Source organism: Taeniopygia guttata, chromosome 2 (assembly GCF_048771995.1).
Source record: "Taeniopygia guttata chromosome 2, bTaeGut7.mat, whole genome shotgun sequence".
Lineage (NCBI taxonomy): Eukaryota > Metazoa > Chordata > Aves > Passeriformes > Estrildidae > Taeniopygia > Taeniopygia guttata.
In genome coordinates, this window is record NC_133026.1 from 117,864,115 (window position 1) to 117,883,448 (window position 19,334).

General features: G+C 39.3%; 1 protein-coding gene across 2 annotated transcripts in view; it reads right to left on the bottom strand.

Moving 5' to 3' along the window:
* ARFGEF1 (ARF guanine nucleotide exchange factor 1) overlaps positions 1-19,334 on the bottom strand; it is a 92,479-nt gene that overhangs the window by 34,457 nt on the left and 38,688 nt on the right. For both annotated transcript variants that reach the window (XM_002197592.7, XM_072924719.1), the window contains exons 5-13: positions 18,627-18,806; positions 17,757-18,030; positions 17,140-17,253; positions 16,335-16,498; positions 15,117-15,250; positions 12,117-12,351; positions 8,039-8,138; positions 7,780-7,919; positions 7,567-7,675 (exon numbers count right to left, since the gene is read on the bottom strand). In XM_002197592.7, the coding sequence (XP_002197628.5) occupies positions 7,567-7,675; positions 7,780-7,919; positions 8,039-8,138; positions 12,117-12,351; positions 15,117-15,250; positions 16,335-16,498; positions 17,140-17,253; positions 17,757-18,030; positions 18,627-18,806 (1,450 nt within the window). The remainder of the gene's footprint in view (positions 1-7,566; positions 7,676-7,779; positions 7,920-8,038; positions 8,139-12,116; positions 12,352-15,116; positions 15,251-16,334; positions 16,499-17,139; positions 17,254-17,756; positions 18,031-18,626; positions 18,807-19,334) is intronic.

The window sequence follows — 19,334 nt, forward strand, 5'->3', positions numbered from 1 at the left end:
AGCCTCAGGCGGAATTTTCCCTATAAAAACTGCTTGTACCAGGATGGAGGTGTGTGGGCAGAGAGGAAAACCTCTGCTGAGGCTGACCTCTTTGTTGCACACCCAGGGCCGACCCCGGGCTCGGCTCTGTTCTTTCCTTGTGGCTGGCTAGATAAAATTTGATTGTAAAATAAATATTTTATTTTTCATATTAATTTGGCTGGACAAATTTTCATTTATAACAAACTTGGTGACCCCTGACGTGATCTGGTTTGGGGGTATCCTGGGAGTTCCCTCTCCTAGATCCGGGCGGCGCCCTGCTGATTTTAGCAGCCGGATAGGACTGCAGAACCCCACGGAACCAACCAGATTCCAAAAGCAGCAAAGAAAGCCACATTAAGGAAAGGATATAAACGGGCCCAGAGCTCTCGGAATTCGGAGCTAAATCTCCGAGGCTGCAGCAATTTTTCACTCGTAAAATCAACGTGCACGAAGAATCCACGCGGGAAAAGGAGCCGTGAGTACTGCGTGGTTGGGTGGCGCGTGGGTGGGTGTGTGTTTGAGTGAGACGTGGCATAGCCACGGCGCGAGTGCGGACCCCAATAAACCGCAGTTCCACTAGCCCGAGAGGGAGGTGGTCGGCTAAGGGGGAAGCGAATGGACTCGGGTATACTCACAACATGCATACGACCTGAAACTCTGGGAGTTTACAGGGATCCACTCACGGACGGGTCGGGGGAGGGAAGGTACGTTCTCGTGGACTCGAGAAATTGGTAAACCTCACCGGCTCTGGGCTCGGGGAGCCCAGGAAAACAGGTAAAAGAGAGCTCACTCATTTCCCAGCCGAAAAACCCACAGATCGGTTCGCTGTGTGGTCATTTAGGTTGGCAAGGTTCAGTCGAGAGAAGACCGGTTTAAACACTTGGTAAAAACTCAGTTCGGGGTAGGACTGAAATAAATATTTTAGCACGCGGGTAACTGACTTCTTGGAACAACTTGTGGACACTGACTTGGAATACGGTAAGAAAACTTTAAATATGGGACAAGTGAACAGTAAAATACCCCTTAAGTTAATATTTTAGAAGGCTGTGCAGCTCCGTGTAGCCGCAGGCAGCGTGGCTTTGCAGTTTTTAAAACTCGCGCGGCGGCGGCTCCCGGTGGCGGCGGCTTCGGTTTCCCCGCGGCGGGAGGGGGAAGCGGAGGAGGCTCCGACTTACGCCGATAGCGGCGGGGGCGGCGGCGGCTCCGGTGGCGGCTCCGGTGGCGGCTCCGGTGGCGGCGGGGGGGAGCACGGCTCGGGCTTTCCTGCCACGCACGGGCAGCGGGGGGGAGCCCGGCTCGGCTTTCCTGCCACACACGGGCAGCGGGGGGAGCTCGGCTCGGCTTTCCTGCCACACACGGGCAGCGGGGGGAGCTCGGCTCGGCTTTCCTGCCACGCACGGGCAGCGGGGGGAGCCCGGCTCGGGCTTTCCTGCCATGCACGGGCAGCGGGGGGAGCTCGGCTCGGGCTTTCCTGCCACGCACGGGCAGCGGGGGGGAGCCCGGCTCGGGCTTTCCTGCCATGCACGGGCAGCACTGGTCGCCGCTCGGTCACGTGGCATGGGGAAACCCGGTCCTGCAGGCGGCAGTTTTAAAACAGCACAAGCTGCCGCTACTACTCTGCAGGGCTGGAATCTAAGTGCTTTTGGCTTCTCGACCACGGGTTTTTGGGAATCGGTAGCAAATTTGTCTTGTTTCTGGTCAATATAAAGTTGTGCTGTGCATTTTACGCCTAAAATGAGAGTGGGACAATGAAGAGCTAGATTATGCCAGGCTATAGAGGACATGCCAGCGCGCGGCTGTTCCCTATTAAGACAACTGGCTACAAGGTAAGTACGGGGCAGCTGCTACCCCCATACCAAGTTCCTCCATCACAAGCACAAGTCTCGGCAGCCTCCACTCCCCCGCTCCCTCCCCCCCCCCCCCAGATCAGTCTGCACTACCACCTAATACACAAGTCTCTGATGCAGGCGCTCCGGGACCGTCCCAACCCCCACACCCCTCCTCCACACAGCCCTGGGAAACACACACACGCGCATGCCACACCGGAAAAAAGCCCGTCCCCTCCTGCCAGTAGAACTCGGCAAAGAAAAAAAAAATAAATAAAAAAACAAACAAGGAAAAGAAACACGGGAGATAGCGATGATGAAAGGGACAGACCTAATCTAATACCCCTTAAAGGGGGTCCCCACAGCTCCCAGAATAATTGGGTTTGTAAATATTCCCATTAACACGGGAGATGTAAGAGCTTTCAAAAAGGAAACAGGAAAATTGATGGATGATCCATTGGGGGTGGCAGAAAGGTTGGACGAATTCTTGGGAGATAGTATATATTCATATGATGATATCTCGGCTATATTAAGATCCTTGTTTAATACTGAAGAGCGAGATATGATAAGGCAGACTGCCATAAAGGACTGGGAATTCAGAAACCCCCAGGGTGGGGGCGAGGCAGAAAAGTAGCCAGAACAAAGCCCATCATGGACCGACCCTGAATCCCCTGTGGGAGTGGTCCTTTTAAAAATACAATTCGTTACTAAATCATGGGAAGACATTCGAAGAAGTTAAGAAAAAAGATAGATAATTGGCAAGAGAAGAGCTTACAGGAACTATTGAGGGAAGCACAAAAGGTGTATATGAGAAAGGATGAAGAGAAACAAAAAACGCAAGCCAGGGTGTTGGTGGCAGCAGTAAGGAAAGCACAAACACAAACGGCTGGGTCATCAGCTCCGGCCAGGGGGCCCCAGGGAAAGCCGGCACACACCCAAAAGAAAAACAAACAGGTAAGTGCCCCTGAATGTTTTTACTGTAAAAAGAAAGGACACCTCAAGAGAAACTGTAAGAAGAATAAAGGATGAAAAGGTCTTTCAAGAAAAATAGAGGTGTCAGGGGCTTTATAATCTGGGGTCACAGACATCAAGAGAGCCCTTAATAAAATTGAAGGTTGGACCCCAAAAACAGGAACTAGTCTTTTTAGTTGATTCTGGAGCAGAGAAAAAAACCACAGTTCAAAGACTGCCTCCTGGATGTATCAAAGGTAAGGATTTCATAACTATAATTGGGGCTAAAAGGGAGCCCTTTCAAGTCCCCATCCTAAGGAATGTAGAAATAGAATCAGATAATAAAATCTGTGCTGGGGATGTTTTATTAGTAGAAGAAACAGAATACAATTTATTGGGAAGAGATTTAATAGTGATGTTAAGAATAAGTATAATTGCAAAAGACTCACAACTCATGGTAAGTTTATACAACCTAACTACTGAGGATGAAAAGAAAATTGATCCCAGGGTTTGGCACATTCCAGGGGAAGCTAGAAAATTAGACAGAACCAATTCACATTAAAATTAAGAGACCAGAAGACCCCATAAGGGTAAAAACAGTATCCCATCTCCCTAGAGGGAAGAAAGGGATTGAAACCAATAATTTAAGATTTAATAAAAAGAGGCACTTTGGAGCCCTGCATGTCAAGACATAATACACCTATATTGGCAGTCCAAGGGCATCCTCCCCACGACTGTGTTAAAATGGTAAAATTACAGACCAAAATACGACCTGATTTAGAAGAAGAAAACTCGAGGAAGGAGAAAAATGGTTTGTAGATGGGTCTGCCAGGGTGATAAATGGGAAAAGAAAATCGGAGTATGCAGTCATAGATGAAAGGACGGGAACAGTGATAGAATCTGAATCCCTGAATGCAGGGTAGTCAGCTCAGGCATGTGAACTGTATGCAGTATACAGGGCTTTGCTGGGTCTTGAAGGGAAAAAGGGGACAATTTTCACTGATTCCAAATATGCGTTTGGGGTGGTGCACACCTTTGGGAAAATCTGGGAAGAAAGAGGCCTGCTAAACACACGAGGGAAGGGATTGATTCATGAAGAATTAATTAAACAAATCCTAAAAGCCATTAGAGGGCCAGAAGCTATTGCTATAGTCCATGTAAAAGAACACCAAACCGGGATGCAATTCAGGGCTCTGGAGAACAATTTAGCAGACAAAAAGGCAAAAAGCGCTGCTTTGCTAAAGGTAAGTGCCCCAGAGATTGAAAAAGGGGACGCTCAGGAATTCCCCCCCCACCCCTCTGAAACGGAGATCGAGGCTTATCGAGGCTTATCGGAAGATCGGGAGACAGTTAGAAAGAGGTAAGTGGAAGTTACCAGATGGGAAAGAATTGTTGTCAAAAGAATACACCAGGAAGATTTTAAAAAGATTACACCAACAAACACACTGGGGGGCCCGGGCTTTGGCAGAGCAATTCCTGAGATTCTTCAGCTGCAAAGGCATATATGAATTAGCTAAACAAGAGGTGCAAGGGTGCATAACTTGCAAAAAAATAAATCGTGCAAACTCCAAAAGGTTAATGGGTTGTCGTCCAGCAGCTTACCGGCCTTTTGAAAGGATCCAGGTAGATTTCACTAAACTACCCAAGGTCGGGAGACACAAATTCTTATTAGTCATGGTGGACAAGCTAACCCACTGGGTAGAGGCTTTCCCAAGCTCCAGGGCTACAGCCCAAACAATATCAAAAATCTTATTAGAAGAAATTATACCACGCTATGGGTTAATAAGCTACATCGATTCAGACCGGGGCACACACTTCACATCAAAGATCATCAAGCTATTAGCAGATGCTTTGGGCATTCGATGGGAATACCACACCCCGTGGCACCCTCAAAGTTCAGGACAAGTTGAGAGAATGAATCAAACATTGAAAGCCCAATTAGCAAAATTAATGTTAGAAACAAAAATGTCATGGATAAAATGCCTCCCATTAGCCTTATTAAACATAAGAACTATGCCTCATTCCGAGACGGGACTTTCACCTTTTGAAATGTTATATGGGATGCCTTATACCCATAGTATGCCTGTAGGGCATCCGAGATTAGAGGATAAACAAATACAACCATATCTAGTAGAATTAAATAAAAATCTCGAAGAATTGCAAAAGCAGGGGGTAATTATGCAAAACAGCCCTCTTGGCTTCTCAATACATAAAATACAACCTGGAGACAGGGTGCTTGTGAAAACCTGGCGGGAAGCCCCATTAACATCTCAATGGGAGGGACCTTTTCTTGTTCTTTTAACTACAGATACCGCTATACAAACTGCAGAAAAGGGGTGGACACACGCGTCAAGGGTAAAAAAAGTCGATCTCCAATCACCAGAGTGGAAAATCACCTCCCCCCCCCGGAAATTTGAAAATAACCCTACAACGGTCGAGTAAATAACTGATCACATCTATCAAGCGTTCTATGCCGGATTGTAACTTATTATCCTCTCCTACATTTCCCTTGCAGATACTGTTATAAGGTTAAACTGTTCATACCAAGTGAGTTGTTTGGGAAGTGTTTTGAGCAGGAAGAAGACCTGACTGGCCGTTTTCTGGTAAATAGCCACAAGGCTAAGATTATTCTAATTAGATCCAATGATCTAAGCTTTAGGTTTTTTTCTTCTTTTTCTCTCGTATCAAAAGAAATTAAAGGGAAAATTACAAACAAAAAGCTAAAATTGTTATTGTTGAGTGTCATAAATCAAGCAACCTACCTCGCAGTCGAGACCACACCAGTGAGGCATTTTAAACAAAGTATGCAGCTCGGCCTGAGTATGAAACCACAGACAAAGACCCCTGCTGCCAAGAAGACCATTTACCCCGCCGCTGGACGCAACCCAGTGGGCGCTGGGAACGGCAGAGGGATCCTAGCAGTGGGATTAGTCTGGGCGAGCCTAAGGTTAGTCTCATGCCTCAGTAACCTCTCCAATCCTGGGAAGGGAGAACCTGGTGGCAGATACCCAGAGAAATCACCTCCTACCTCATAGAACTGCAGCAGGGGCAAGCCTAATAAACGTTGTCTTGACACAAACACTCAACAGAGGGTGTACAAATTCAAAAGAAAATCAAAAACATACCTTGAAAACGGACAGTCAGTTCATAAACCGCATCAAAAGAGCACAAATAGATATAGTTTATAACAAATATATTAGTACTACATGGGTTAGGAAAAACAAAAGTCTGTTTTGTAACTTATTTTCAAGCTAATTCACCGTGTTATAACCCAAACAAATTTAATATGTGTATAATAGAGAAAACATACCGGGTGGGTGCTAAATAAATGAGTAGTTGAGACAAATAAAAGAAAGACACAAACCCACAAAATCTTACCACAGAATCCCAAATGAAGACTAAAATATATATAAACTCTGTAGTTTTATATCGAATAAAATAAAAAGTAGGGCGCAAATTAATAGATTAATATAAAAGGTGGGGGATTGTTATGTGTAGTAGATATAATTTGCGCCATTTCTAATATGATATATGTGATATTGAATATTTGTTAGAGTATGCATGTTTGTATTAGGATTTCCCCCCCTCACAGGCGCAGGTGAGACTGGGTGTAGATTGGAAACTGATTTACAAGTAAAAAGGTACTCGACAGGAGATGGGCCATGTCTGGGGAGATACAGAAACCCCAGGTGCTGATCGTTCGCGTAAACGACCCGAGATGGATATCATGGAAATCCTGAGGCGTGAATACAGCGTTCCCGTAAATTTCATCAAAGGATTCAACAAACTCCAGACAGTGATTTGTTCTCCCTCATCACCAAAAAAGAAAATCTTATTAACATATAGACTCTGAATAGAAGAAAAGACTAATTACTGAAATCTTAGCCTCAGGCGGAATTTTCCCTATAAAAACTGCTTGTACCAGGATGGAGGTGTGTGGGCAGAGAGGAAAACCTCTGCTGAGGCTGACCTCTTTGTTGCACACCCAGGGCCGACCCCGGGCTCGGCTCTGTTCTTTCCTTGTGGCTGGCTAGATAAAATTTGATTGTAAAATAAATATTTTATTTTTCATATTAATTTGGCTGGACAAATTTTCATTTATAACAGAGATTTAATATTTTATTTTCAAATCCAGTGTCACTTTTAACTTGGAGCAACAATTCTAAGTTTTTGAAACACAGTGTCCAAAAGAATTTAGGCGTGCCAAGGAGTTGGTGCTCTCAGTTCATGAAGATAGCCATGCTAACCACTCCTAAAAAGTTTACTACTTCACCTATCAACTTTAAGTGCTTAATCTGAAAATTCTGGCACAACCTTAGGTTGGATGAAAACAAGATTAAAACAAGTAATTATTTAGTGATTCCACGGCATACAACGTTCAAATCTGTACAGCTATAAAATGTGTAAGTAAATATTCAGTAAATAAGTAAAAAATGCTCTCTATTCAGCTTGCTTTAGCAGTTATTTAATCAATATGAAATTATATAAAAATCAGGGGAGCTTCAAATAAAGTTTTGAGACATTTTTAAAATCAGAAATACAGAAAATAACAGGATTTCGACATTTTTCAGTCCAGTAGCGTTCTAGGAATTCATATGATTCGGAAAAGACAACTAAGCCAACTTGCTTAAGTGACACCAAACGTATCAATATTTCTACCAAAGGAAAAACAGTCTGGACATTAACAGCATCAAAATACTGGAAAAACACACTGAAGTCCTGTAGCATCTCATTACTAAAGGCAGAAGAAACACATCATATGTCTTACCAAGGGTTGTCTGGGAATTGGGATTTACATATTGATCCTTACTCCACTCCACCATGCATTTCAAGATTGATACTAAGCATTCCAATCCTTTTTTCCTCAAACTTAATTCCTAAAAAAGATTTCATAAACAGTTAGTTAGTGAACTGGAGAGTTTAGTCTCAACCTATCATGCCAAGAAACATGAAACTTCATAAAGCTTGGTGCAATTTTTACCTGGACATTGGACATGCCAAGTTCTTGGCTACCCCTTCCTTGAGCAATCTTCGATAAGTCATTAACCAGCCTTTCAAATATATTTGCTGCATTTAAATCACAATCATAGTTCACGTAGATGTCCACCACGCTCTGAGCATCTATAAATAAAGTGACATTGTCAACCTTGGAACAAAAACGAGGTAATTTAATGAAAGGCAATTATAGTTTTATTCTTTGAGATGAAAACCAAAATCTAGAACACAACACTGCTTCATACCTGCACATATCCTTGTCAGCGTTTGTATAACCATCCACTTATGATCAAATGAGCTAGTAGAAGTTTCCAAGATATACAGGAAAATTTCTTTGAAGAAAACCTAAAAAATATTCCAGGAAAAGGGAGAAAAAAAAATGTATTACAAAAGCAGTCACTAACTTTGATGGTCAAAATTCTGACGTACTTCTGAAAGCAGCACTTTAGAAGTACAGGAAATCATGAAAAGACAAAAAAAAAAAAAAAAAAAAAAAGAGGAAAGGAAGAAATACTACTTACAATTAATACATGCAAATTAGGAATTTGCATTATTTACTTATGTGCTTCTACAGTGCTGCCCTGGTTTATTTTTTGAGCACTCAAAAGCAGAAGAATTTGGAATAATGTCAAATCCTGAAGGACAATTCAGCCTAAGAAGAAGCCTAAACTGCTGTTAAGAGGTCCTTTGGGATTTTGAAAAAAGAGGTATTACCTCATGACAAAAATACTTTATAAGATGATGACATTATGGTATAAATATAACAAACAGCTACTTATGCAAATTTGAAGAATTGGACCTTGATTAGAAGAGAAACGTCTTGACACAAAAGAAACAATCCACAGTATTAGATTATGACTGGAAGAAAGGTACTGGTCAGGCACAGCATGCAGCACCTCCATTAACAGGAAAGCTACTCTTCACTAGACTACAGGTAAGTTTGCCCTGAAAATATTTTAGTACAGGTGCTGTTGCTTGGAACAGAAACTATTTTATCCCCTATCAATTAGTTCCTCACTAGACTCATCAGCACCACAGGCTAATTCAGCCAAACTTGCTTAGCAGCTAAACTAAAGCGTCTTCTTTCTTCTTCCCTGGGCAGCAGCAATTGCTGTAACAGCACCTGAACTCAGAAGTGAACAGGGCATTACATCACTGTTTTGGACTTATGAGAGCTCAGCTCTTCACAGCCACCTGTGGATCCAAATCCACAACACACAGTTTTACTAGACAACTGCTGAGAGTCTCCAGCCAATCAACTTCTCCAATAGCATCACACAAATATCCAAATATATAACTACCCTTGTTTTTAACATTGACTGTTCCTTCATAGCACAGAATTTTTAGAGAGTTTCATGCTGTTAGCCAGGTAGAGAAACACATAAGGCTGTTTCCACTTTAAGTCATACATCTGGGGAAAAACAGCAACACTGATTTTTAGGCAACTTTGGCGGTAAGCTATTTCCTCAAGCAAAACATGCTAAAAATAATTACATTTTATTGATCTCTTTAGAGAAATAGAGACACACAGTACAATGTCAGCTATCTTAATAAGGAAGCCATCCCTATGAAACCTAAGGAGTATAACACATAACAATTCAAAGACTTGTATATGCTTAAACATACTTAAGAGTACTAGACTGATTTTAGCCACAATTTTACGTCATCAGAGAAAGACAAAAATTTCATACATGTCATGTTGTGACTAACCTTCAGATATACATTTGCTGTTTTCTGATTTTTTTACTCAAAGACACTAATTTTATAAATTCTCTGGAACTAGCAGAAGAATTTATTTTCTGGTAGAAGATTTAAAAAATAAGTCACTGATGGAGCAGAGAAAAAGGTTTCAGGGACAAAAACTAAACCCAAAACTAAGCAAGAAGAGAAAATAGCTGGAAGCACTGCATACTATCAAGGCACTTCAGATTTCTGTGCCTCTGAGACCAAGCTGTCTTCGTGCTTCTGGTGTCACCTTTGGAAAAGCATATCCTGGAATGAAGAACTTCTCAAAACCCTAAGTTATGGTTTGCATTTCAACTACTTAAAAATGCTGTTTATCAGTATGTAACTTATGGCAATTCACATCACAGTGTTGAGACTTGGTTCCTAATATACTGGAAAATAAAAGCAAAAAATAGCTATTATGTCTGGTCAATTGAAGTATGAGTTTTAAGGTATTCAGAGTTATGAAAGGGTGGTAATGGTAAGCACAGCTAATTGACACCCCAACTCCTCTGATATCTAGGATTTGATTTGCTGCAAATATATTCATTAACCCATTCAGAATTACTGTTACAATACAACTAAGGTGCAACTCAAACTATTTTACTGTCAAGAGGGCAGTGTAAGCTAAATATTTAAGTCAACAGGCCATGGGAGGGTCACTTTCAACAGAATCTGAAACTTCTTTTCAAACATGCCAGAAAATTCTTACACAGATGAAAAATGCAGCCTCAATCCCAAAATATATAGATTTTGCATATTGTAAATCAGAGCATATGGCTCTCCTTACAGCTTCAAGACACAAACTGCATGTGAAGTTATCTACATTTCTACCCACATTTTCAGGATAACCTTTAGGATCAGTAGCTGAAAGAAGAATTCTTAGCTCACAATCAGGAAAAAGAACGAAGTTTCTAGAAACTGCTGTATCCTGTACTTTGCAATAGATGGGTACTTCAGCAGCATCAAGTTTTTGCATTTGCTATTCACAAGAAGGAAATGTAGCCCTGATATGTGGTGATGGTCCTTAGCATAGTCTAAAACCTGCTACATTAGTGCAGGGCATTGTATGTTTGCCTTGTATGTCTTCATTTTCTATTAGGAATTTGTGAAAGGCTGGCAGGGATGGAAACCTATCAAATTTCCATAAGGAAAGCTGACTGCAATGTGCTCACCACCTACATGCTGACTTGTAAGCTCTCTGAACACAGCAAGTCCAACACTTTCTGGGAGGCAGGCTGTGGGACTGAGAACGGCTCCACCCAGTCTGTCTGAGGTGCCAAACCCTGCACACACACTACAGTCTTGCTGAGCACAGAGTTGGCCTTGAAGCTTTTTAAAATGCCTCATATTTTCAAAGCACATTCAATCATTTCTATCCAATCTATGCTCACCCATGTACTGTAAATTTGACTGTATTTTCCCTACAGAAGTATCAAAGTAACCTGGTAAATGATCACAACACAATTTTCTGACATGCTACTGTCAAAATGAGTTTTTTCCTCCAAAGCTGCCATAACACATCAACTTGTCCAATGACATTCACAGATGAAGTGAATTCCCTGAATTCAAGGCCTTTATAACAGCAAGATTTATCAACATTTCTAAGCATCTTTTCATATACTTAAGCTCCACATGGATGGGGCAATCTGTCAGCTTCAGTATTCATACCTGAATCCCCAGACAAAAAATTACTAAAATAAACAGCAGGGACACACAGCAGACAGTACTACTTTATTCACCACAGAATTAAGATCTTTAACACACTGGACACCACAAGAGGATATCCATGTGGTTGAAGAGAGTTGTTCTGCGAAGCTGCTTGTACCTCATGCACAAAGAGCTGATCGCAAGAACTTACCCTCCATATACAGAATTACAGAATATTCTGAGCTGGATGTGATCTGCAAGAATCATTGAGTCCAACTCTTAAGTGAATGGCCCATATGGGGATACATCTTCCTTTGCCCTATGACTTAGAACTGACCCACTGAAAATTCACAATGCCTGCCAGAACTCAGAGAATTTATTGCAAAGAATATGGACTTATCTCCATAGTCCAAGGAGTTAAATTTGTGTGCACACCTTTAGAGGAAATGAGATCTTATTCAAGACATATATTTACAGAGGCCCTGATAAGGAAAGGAAGTGGCTACAATAATGGAATAGCTGGAACTTCCCCAGAAGAAAAATCTGTTCAAGTATCTCAAAGAAAATCCACAATGCTCTTCATGACATTAGTTTTTATTCTAAAAATCTTTTGCAAAACCATATATTGCACAGTCTTTTCCTGAGTGTATTCATTTTCTTAATTTATAATATGCAGTACTGGGCTAAGCTTTCTTAATCATAATATTGAACATCGGTTGAACTTAGCCACAAACCTACTCACTTCTGAGTATTCAGCAACACTCTGCAATAGTACCATGCCACAACCAACAGAAAACTTCAAATTAAGGAAAATCTAGGAAGTCTTACACAAAAGGTGTGAGTCATAAATGAAAACAAATTTATTTAACCAACACCAAGCTACACAAATATAAACAAATGTTCACTTAACACCTCCCACACATTTAATTAGAAATTAATGTAACATACCTCAATCTGCATCTTTAGATGAGTCTTAAAGTTTGACAGGAGGGTAAGAAATATGGAAAGTGAAAGTTCAAAAACTTCTGGAACTGATGAGACTCCATTTTTTGACAGTGCAACACAGAGGTACTGCTTTATAGCATTAATGAACATCTCATTTGTCCTGAAGACTGGTCCTGCATTTTGCAGAATGGACAGAAGCAACTGCAATGAAAGAATCTTTGATCGCAGTTCATGAGATCTAGAACAAAACAGTGCAGCACATAAGCCCAGTGTAAGCCATAAAAAAAAATTCTCTTGAAAATTCAGTACCAACCACAATGATTTTTTTGCAAGTGGAATGTTAATAAGAGAAACTCAAATTTGACACAACCAGTTCCAGAAAGGGTCATAAAAAGATGTTGAGTCTTTTTGTGTAACATTGTTCATTTTTTAACCAAGAATGCAGGGGACTACCTTTTCCAGAAAAGGAAAAATTACTGTGGAATGACTCCCTCTTCTGCACCACAGAACAGCAGCAACAACAGGCAATGCTGCCCTTTCAGCCAGAGGATGAAGGACCATTCTTTCCTGTTAACAGAGCTTTGGAAGATCCCATTTAAAATCCAGCCCATCTACCAAACCCTGACTAGTAAATGGTGGAAATTCCTTCTCCTCCTCTATTTCCACCAGCATGGAAAGATAGTTGAAGGACTATAAACACAATACTTCCTGCCAACACTGAAATCTCTTTTCTCAGATACAGCACTTATCAGTCACTATGCTCATCCCACTCTGAGAGCAGGTAATACACAAAAGATGCCTATTTTAAGCATGGCAATCACCAAGTCAGCCAAGGGCAGTGCTGTCATGAGCTCCACAGTAACATTCTTACAGACTCATGTAAACTAGAATTCACATCAGAAACAGCACAACTATTTCTGCTCTACAAACCCCAAAACAACAAACACAACAAACAGCCAAAAACCCCTGAAACGATACATGAAAAAAGCATAAAGGAAATCAGCACCTATTAAAATCCAATGCAGTAAGTAACATTCCAGGTGAAAGAATTTAAATATGAGGAGAATTTCAGTCATAAATAAAATATTAAGTATTGCCTGCTTCCAGCAAGTGCCAGCTCCCACCTGAAATCCTGGACATGTTGACCTTAACAATTTTATATGATGTGTAAAGACAACTTAGAACAGGTTTAAAATAAAAACAAAAACCAGTAAGCAAACCTTTGAGTTATATTTCACCCCCATCTTATTTTATTCCAGGAAAAAAGGAAACAAAAACATTAACCAGGCTCCCAGAAAGGAAAATGCTGATCTTAAGTCCCAGACTTGTGATTTTAAGCTAAAGCTTCAAGTTCAGTTACCTAAAATCTAAAACTATTTTCATTACAGACTTCATAACAAATTTCATTGAAAATAAGATTTTTGAAGAGGCAGATAAGACTCTTGAAATGCCACAGATATCCTACGCCTCCTCTTCCAATTACAGCATGTTTGTAATAGTTCAAAAAGCCATCAATGCCTCAGAAACATTGATAAATTCTAGGCACTTCTCTAAATATGGGATATCTTCAAATGTATTTGCAGTGAATTCTGGTTGCCCTAAATGCCTTTTTCTCAAATTTGTTTTTGTATGAAGAGCTTCGTCAGATCTAATATGAATTTCAAGGACTCCATGGATTCAGACGAGATTCTCCAAGTGCCTCAATAGCTATTACTGTTCTTGGAAGAGGTGTTAATCCACTAAAGCCTTTAATAAATGGACAGCTTTAGTCTCAGAGTACTAACTAAAACCACAGGATTTTCAACTCATTTCCTGGAAGACAATTCTCAGAAATAGTGAGGAAAAACTGCCTCACTCAGAGTTAGAGAACGAAGACTGCCTCAGTCTTCATTCTCTAATATCCTGACTTTCCAAAGTACATTGATAGATAATTTAAAAAGGCTCCTAGATTAAATCTTCAAACACTTTTGACTACATCATATCTTTTCAACTTATTAAATCCGTATCATTGATTTACCTAAACTGTCTTAAACTGTCTTAAAGTTACCTGTTTTAAAAGCTGGACTTGGAACAGTAAAGGTGATTTTATTTTGAAGAATACCAGGCCTTTCACTGTCATTTGAAATCATACTACAGCTTCAATTTGGCCTTTTAACACTCCTTAGAACAAAAAAAGCACTCCTCTTGAAAATTATTAGCAATTATTCCTACTGTGCAAATCAAATGTATATAAATTATATGCATATAAATCCAAGATCAGAAAGCAAACCTTTCTGCTGACACTCAAATTTAATACCGGCACCCATCTATAGAGGAGACTCTATATTTGCTTTACAACTAACAATTCCATAAATGAAACTGAAGACATGGTATCTTCAGTCAGAAGAAATAGCCAAATAAAATCTTTGTTATCAAATATTTGTGTTTTGATTAAGTAGACTGATGGAAGTGTCCAACCGGAACAAAAGAATGAAACACTTCATCATGAATTTATTATAACCAGTTATCAGCTCCAGGTGAGGAGTTTATATTAAGTAGAGCTGAGGATGTGTACTGGATACACAAATGTGTTGGTTTCAGCTGGTATAACGTTAATTTTCTTCCCAGTGGCCAGCACAGAGCTATGCTTTGGATGGAGAGCAATATGCAAGAGATAAAAAGAAATTACGGGGCAGAACCAGCAATGGTTACAAACCTAGAAATAACAAAAGCAGAGTAATGTGAATAAGACCAGAAATACCTGATAATCTTCTATACAAACTCTTTTCAAATGCATTATAAACAGTAACCAGGAAAAAACATGTTGTATTTATAAAACGACAGGTGTTAAGAAACTTCTGAACAGGTATACAAAAGATGCATTAAAACATAAAAGTACTTTTCCAAAGTTTCTACGTTCTTTTCACCATACTGTTAGTTTCTTATTAACAAGACTCACAAAAATATTTATATTATTTATTTTTATTGTCAGATTAATTACGAAAACTTTTAAATTCTACTTACTTTGGATCTGGTGGTCCATCTGACAGGGGCTTCATGGAGAGTTTACACAGTGACCTGAATACAAGGAAGGCATCCTTTTGTAAAATGTGGGAAAACTTAGCACCGGGGGTAGGTCCTGAAGAATTTCCAGATTCCTAAGGAAGTTAACATATTTCAGTATTCCATTTTTCATTAGCAGGGTGTGTAGGGAAATCCCCACAATCCTCTGAGCAATAAAAAGTTAATATATTACACAAATATAACCAAGACACTTTAGCTTTATGGTCTCAAGATTAAAAAACAAACATTCTGTAAAAGTCACTACTAAAAATGGCCTACTCAGTAAGAAGACAGAATTAATTAAGCAGTGTCATGAAATTAGGTAGGTCAAGTTTAAGTAGGGTAATTTGCAGTGAATTGCTGCCAGGCACTTTCAGTAGATAACTGGTTTAAAAAGACCCAAACACCTGACATTTTAATAGTCTGAGCATGAACAGTTTCCTATCTGCTGCCAGATATATTTGATAAAATGTCTGTGGTACAACAGACATCCCTATTACTAATTTCTTGCAATTCTGTATTATTGTTCCATACATAAGCAAGATGTTTAATGTTAAGTCTTCTTTTTGTATGGCCCACATGACTGTAACTTTTTGAATTTAAAATTATCATTCTCAAACCTAATTACTCAGTACACTCTGACAGCAAATATTCTTGGTCAGCTGACAAGTGTATACATGTCTCATACAAGAGAGAGAGTGTATTTTCATATTTATTTTCTCACTGAAAATCAAATCCTCTGAGACATGAAATTCTTGATCCAAAATCACTGCATTAAGATCATGCTATCAGCTTGAAATTTCTATTTACTGTTTGAAAAGAGCACACTGAAATTACACAGGCATGTGTATAATTTGCTTTATGTTTCACTATGTATATTGAATACTAGTTTTACAGTTTTTCAGGAGCACTTAACAAAACATGAAACTGAGTTCTCTTGAACCGTAACCCCGTGGGACAAATAAAAACATGCTGGGACAAAAAAGACATCACACGCAAAATTTATTCAGAAAAATTTCATTTAAGTAGTCCACTGAAGTAGAGTAACATGACTTAATTATTGAAATTAATCTCAGTAACCTATTTTATGGAATTATACTAATCACTCTGTACAAGCATTGGGCAACATTTAAAACATAGTACTTTTTTTCAGTTTTTCCTAATTATATCTGCCTGTACCTGAGTATCGTTGGAAGAGACAGATAATCTGTCATCGGGTAAAGATGGTGTATAAGCAACAGAAATTGGAGTCCCTGGAATTCCATTTGCCTGAATGTTTTCACTGTCACTGCCATCCTCTAACGATACAGTTGTGCCATCACCACCTGCAGTGCCTTCCACATCTATCAGAAAAGATGTAAAAATGATTAACGAATGTTATATGAGATTAAAAATTAAAAGGAGCTTTTAAAACATTTAAATACTAAAAAAATAATAAAGATGAGTTTAAGACATAATTTACATGGCACTACAGAACTATAAAAATTGCAAATATTCTTAATTCCCAATAATGGAAAATTACAGAAAGAAATTTAATTATAATTTCACATTGTCAGGGTCACCACTCTACTGAGTTTTCAAGAAGTATTGGTATGGGATATCACTGACTAGTCTGATAAACAATTTACAACAAACTGAAAAGTACAGTGAGACACTGCTACTACAGAGAGGGACCCATTTCTGAAGAGTGTTCATATAGAAACAAAATAAAATAATAATTAAAAAACAAAACCAAAAAAACACCAAGAATTTGCATTTTAAAAGAAGTCTACAATATAGAGTGTAAATCAATGTATGAAATCCTGTCCATTTTACTGTTAAATAATGCACTGCTGAAGTCTGACAGCACAACTGCCTTCTTCAGCATATAAGTCATATTTAAATGATGGTAATTTTAGTTAAATATCTGAAAGTAGTAAAATAATTCTTAAGGTCGAGAACCAGACCGCAGTCACTATTGACTAGACAGATATTAATATAATACCTCCAACTACTATGTTCACCATTTCCTGCACAATACTTTCTACAATTTCTTGTGCCTTCTCTTCACACTCATTGCTTTCACCATCGTATGTGCCTCCATCAGCTTTAGAAAAATCTTTATAAAGAAAAACAAACACAAACAGGCATTCATGAGAAACTCCAAAATTAAGAAGGCATGTTGCTTGCACTTAATATTTCAAAATAAATGTTTGGATGCTTCAAAAACAGGTATTTGGAGGATGCAAGAATTCCAGTGGTTAATCTGTAAATGGCAATTAATATACAGGCCTGTGCCAACAAAAAACCATCAATTTTGTATCTTCACATACATTAAAACACAGAATACTTGAGGGTTTTGAGATATTGCTCTCAAAAACTTTCACAATATTACACAAATGCAAAAAATAATTTTTGCTACAGACTCCCACAGAATGCAGGACTCAAGTATGCTCTTGAGGGACAGTGATAAGAAGGACAAAAAGGCTTTTTGCATTACTCAATTACTTGAAAACTTATGCCTCACTCCAGATTTGGGACAGAGAAAAAAGACAATCCTCAAGCCTTTCTTTTCACAGACCTTTTCCCTCCCTCCACAAAACAGAAATACACACTGATTACTTTCTGCTGCTGTGGCTTGGTCAGCTTCTGTCTGTTCATTTTCAGCACTAGAAATGTCAGATCCATTTTCTGCTTCAGTATCTTCTTGAAGGTTCTTGTCCACATCATTTGTGCTGTGGTCAAGTTCTCTCTCATGGTCTTTGGACAGCTGATCAGCCTGTGCTGAAATATGTCTCAACTGAGGTGATTCAGGCTCATGATGGCTTACTGGTGACTGCTGGAGATGGTGTTGCTGTCTGTGTCTTTCCTTTTCCATCTGTTTGGCTTCCTGAAGCTATAAAAGCATTGCAAACACACAAAAAGTTCACTATCAAAATAAAACAGTAAGATACGTTATTTCATAAAGATCACATCTCTGTTGTCTCTGCTTACACATTAGCAGTTTGTGAAAATGCATCTTTGTTTAATCATAAACAAGTTCAGTATGATGAGATGATCCATTGCAAGAGGGCTGCTTCCCAACTATGCACATAGTTCACTACCAAAGAAGGGATGACTATGCTACATAAACCATAGATCCAGGAGTTGTCTGTCTTCCCTCTAAGGAAGCTTAGGGAGTAGATACGACAATAAACAAGGAGCGTTTGGAAAAACACCACGGCAAACTATTTTTTTGTATTTTGTGTGGTATATTGTTCTGGAATTCCCAGAAAAAGAAGAATTTCTGCGACTTCTGTACACCACCCCCACCCCCAAACTCCGTATTTTCCACATACTTCAGAAGAAGAAGAAGAAGAAAAATATCAGATACCAGATTTTTTTTCCCCCCGAAGTACCCAAGTTAGAAAGTCAAAAAGACTTAATAATGATGAAATTAATGTCTCAAGCTGGTTTGCTTTCAAGAGGTAGTTTCCAGATAAAGATACTCACTGCTTGATTTTCCATACGTGCAAAAATGACATTCAGCATTTGTGTTAGAGTTGCCTTGGCTGTAGTTTGATTTATAAGATTTTTGCTTGCTAGGTAGATATTGTAACATGTTCTCACAGCTTGTAGTACTGTTCCTTCGTGGATTTCTATGTGTTGAGATGTTACTGCAGTGAGCAAAGCCTAAATAAACACACATATATACATTTACCAGTCAAAACATTTACCAGTCAAAAAGTTTGCAAATGAATAAATACCAAAACTGGACTACTTCTTAAATATATCTAAACACATATTTTGAACTTCAATTTAATTACGTTTTCCCACATACTCTTGTAGCGATATTGGAAAACCATACCAAGTTATATTAAACTGATTGTTTTTCAACAACATATCTAAGAATCATATGCTTCATAGCATGTAGCAGCAAGAAGTAACTAAAGGAACCATCAGAGAGGTAGCTAAGAGAAGTCATCCTCACATTTTCTAGATACAAAACTGGAACACACTACCCATTAAAGCCTGGAAGGGAAGCCAAAGGGTCCAAAAGCTGTTTTACAAATAAATGTAAATGTGATGAACAAAGACTGAATACGAAGTTAGACAGCGATACTAAGACTACTGCCCTTTGTAACAGCTTTTTTTGGTAGATGCTAGAAAATTGTGTTTGCCCCTATGTAGAAATTTGCTTATTTCTTCCTGTTCCCGGTA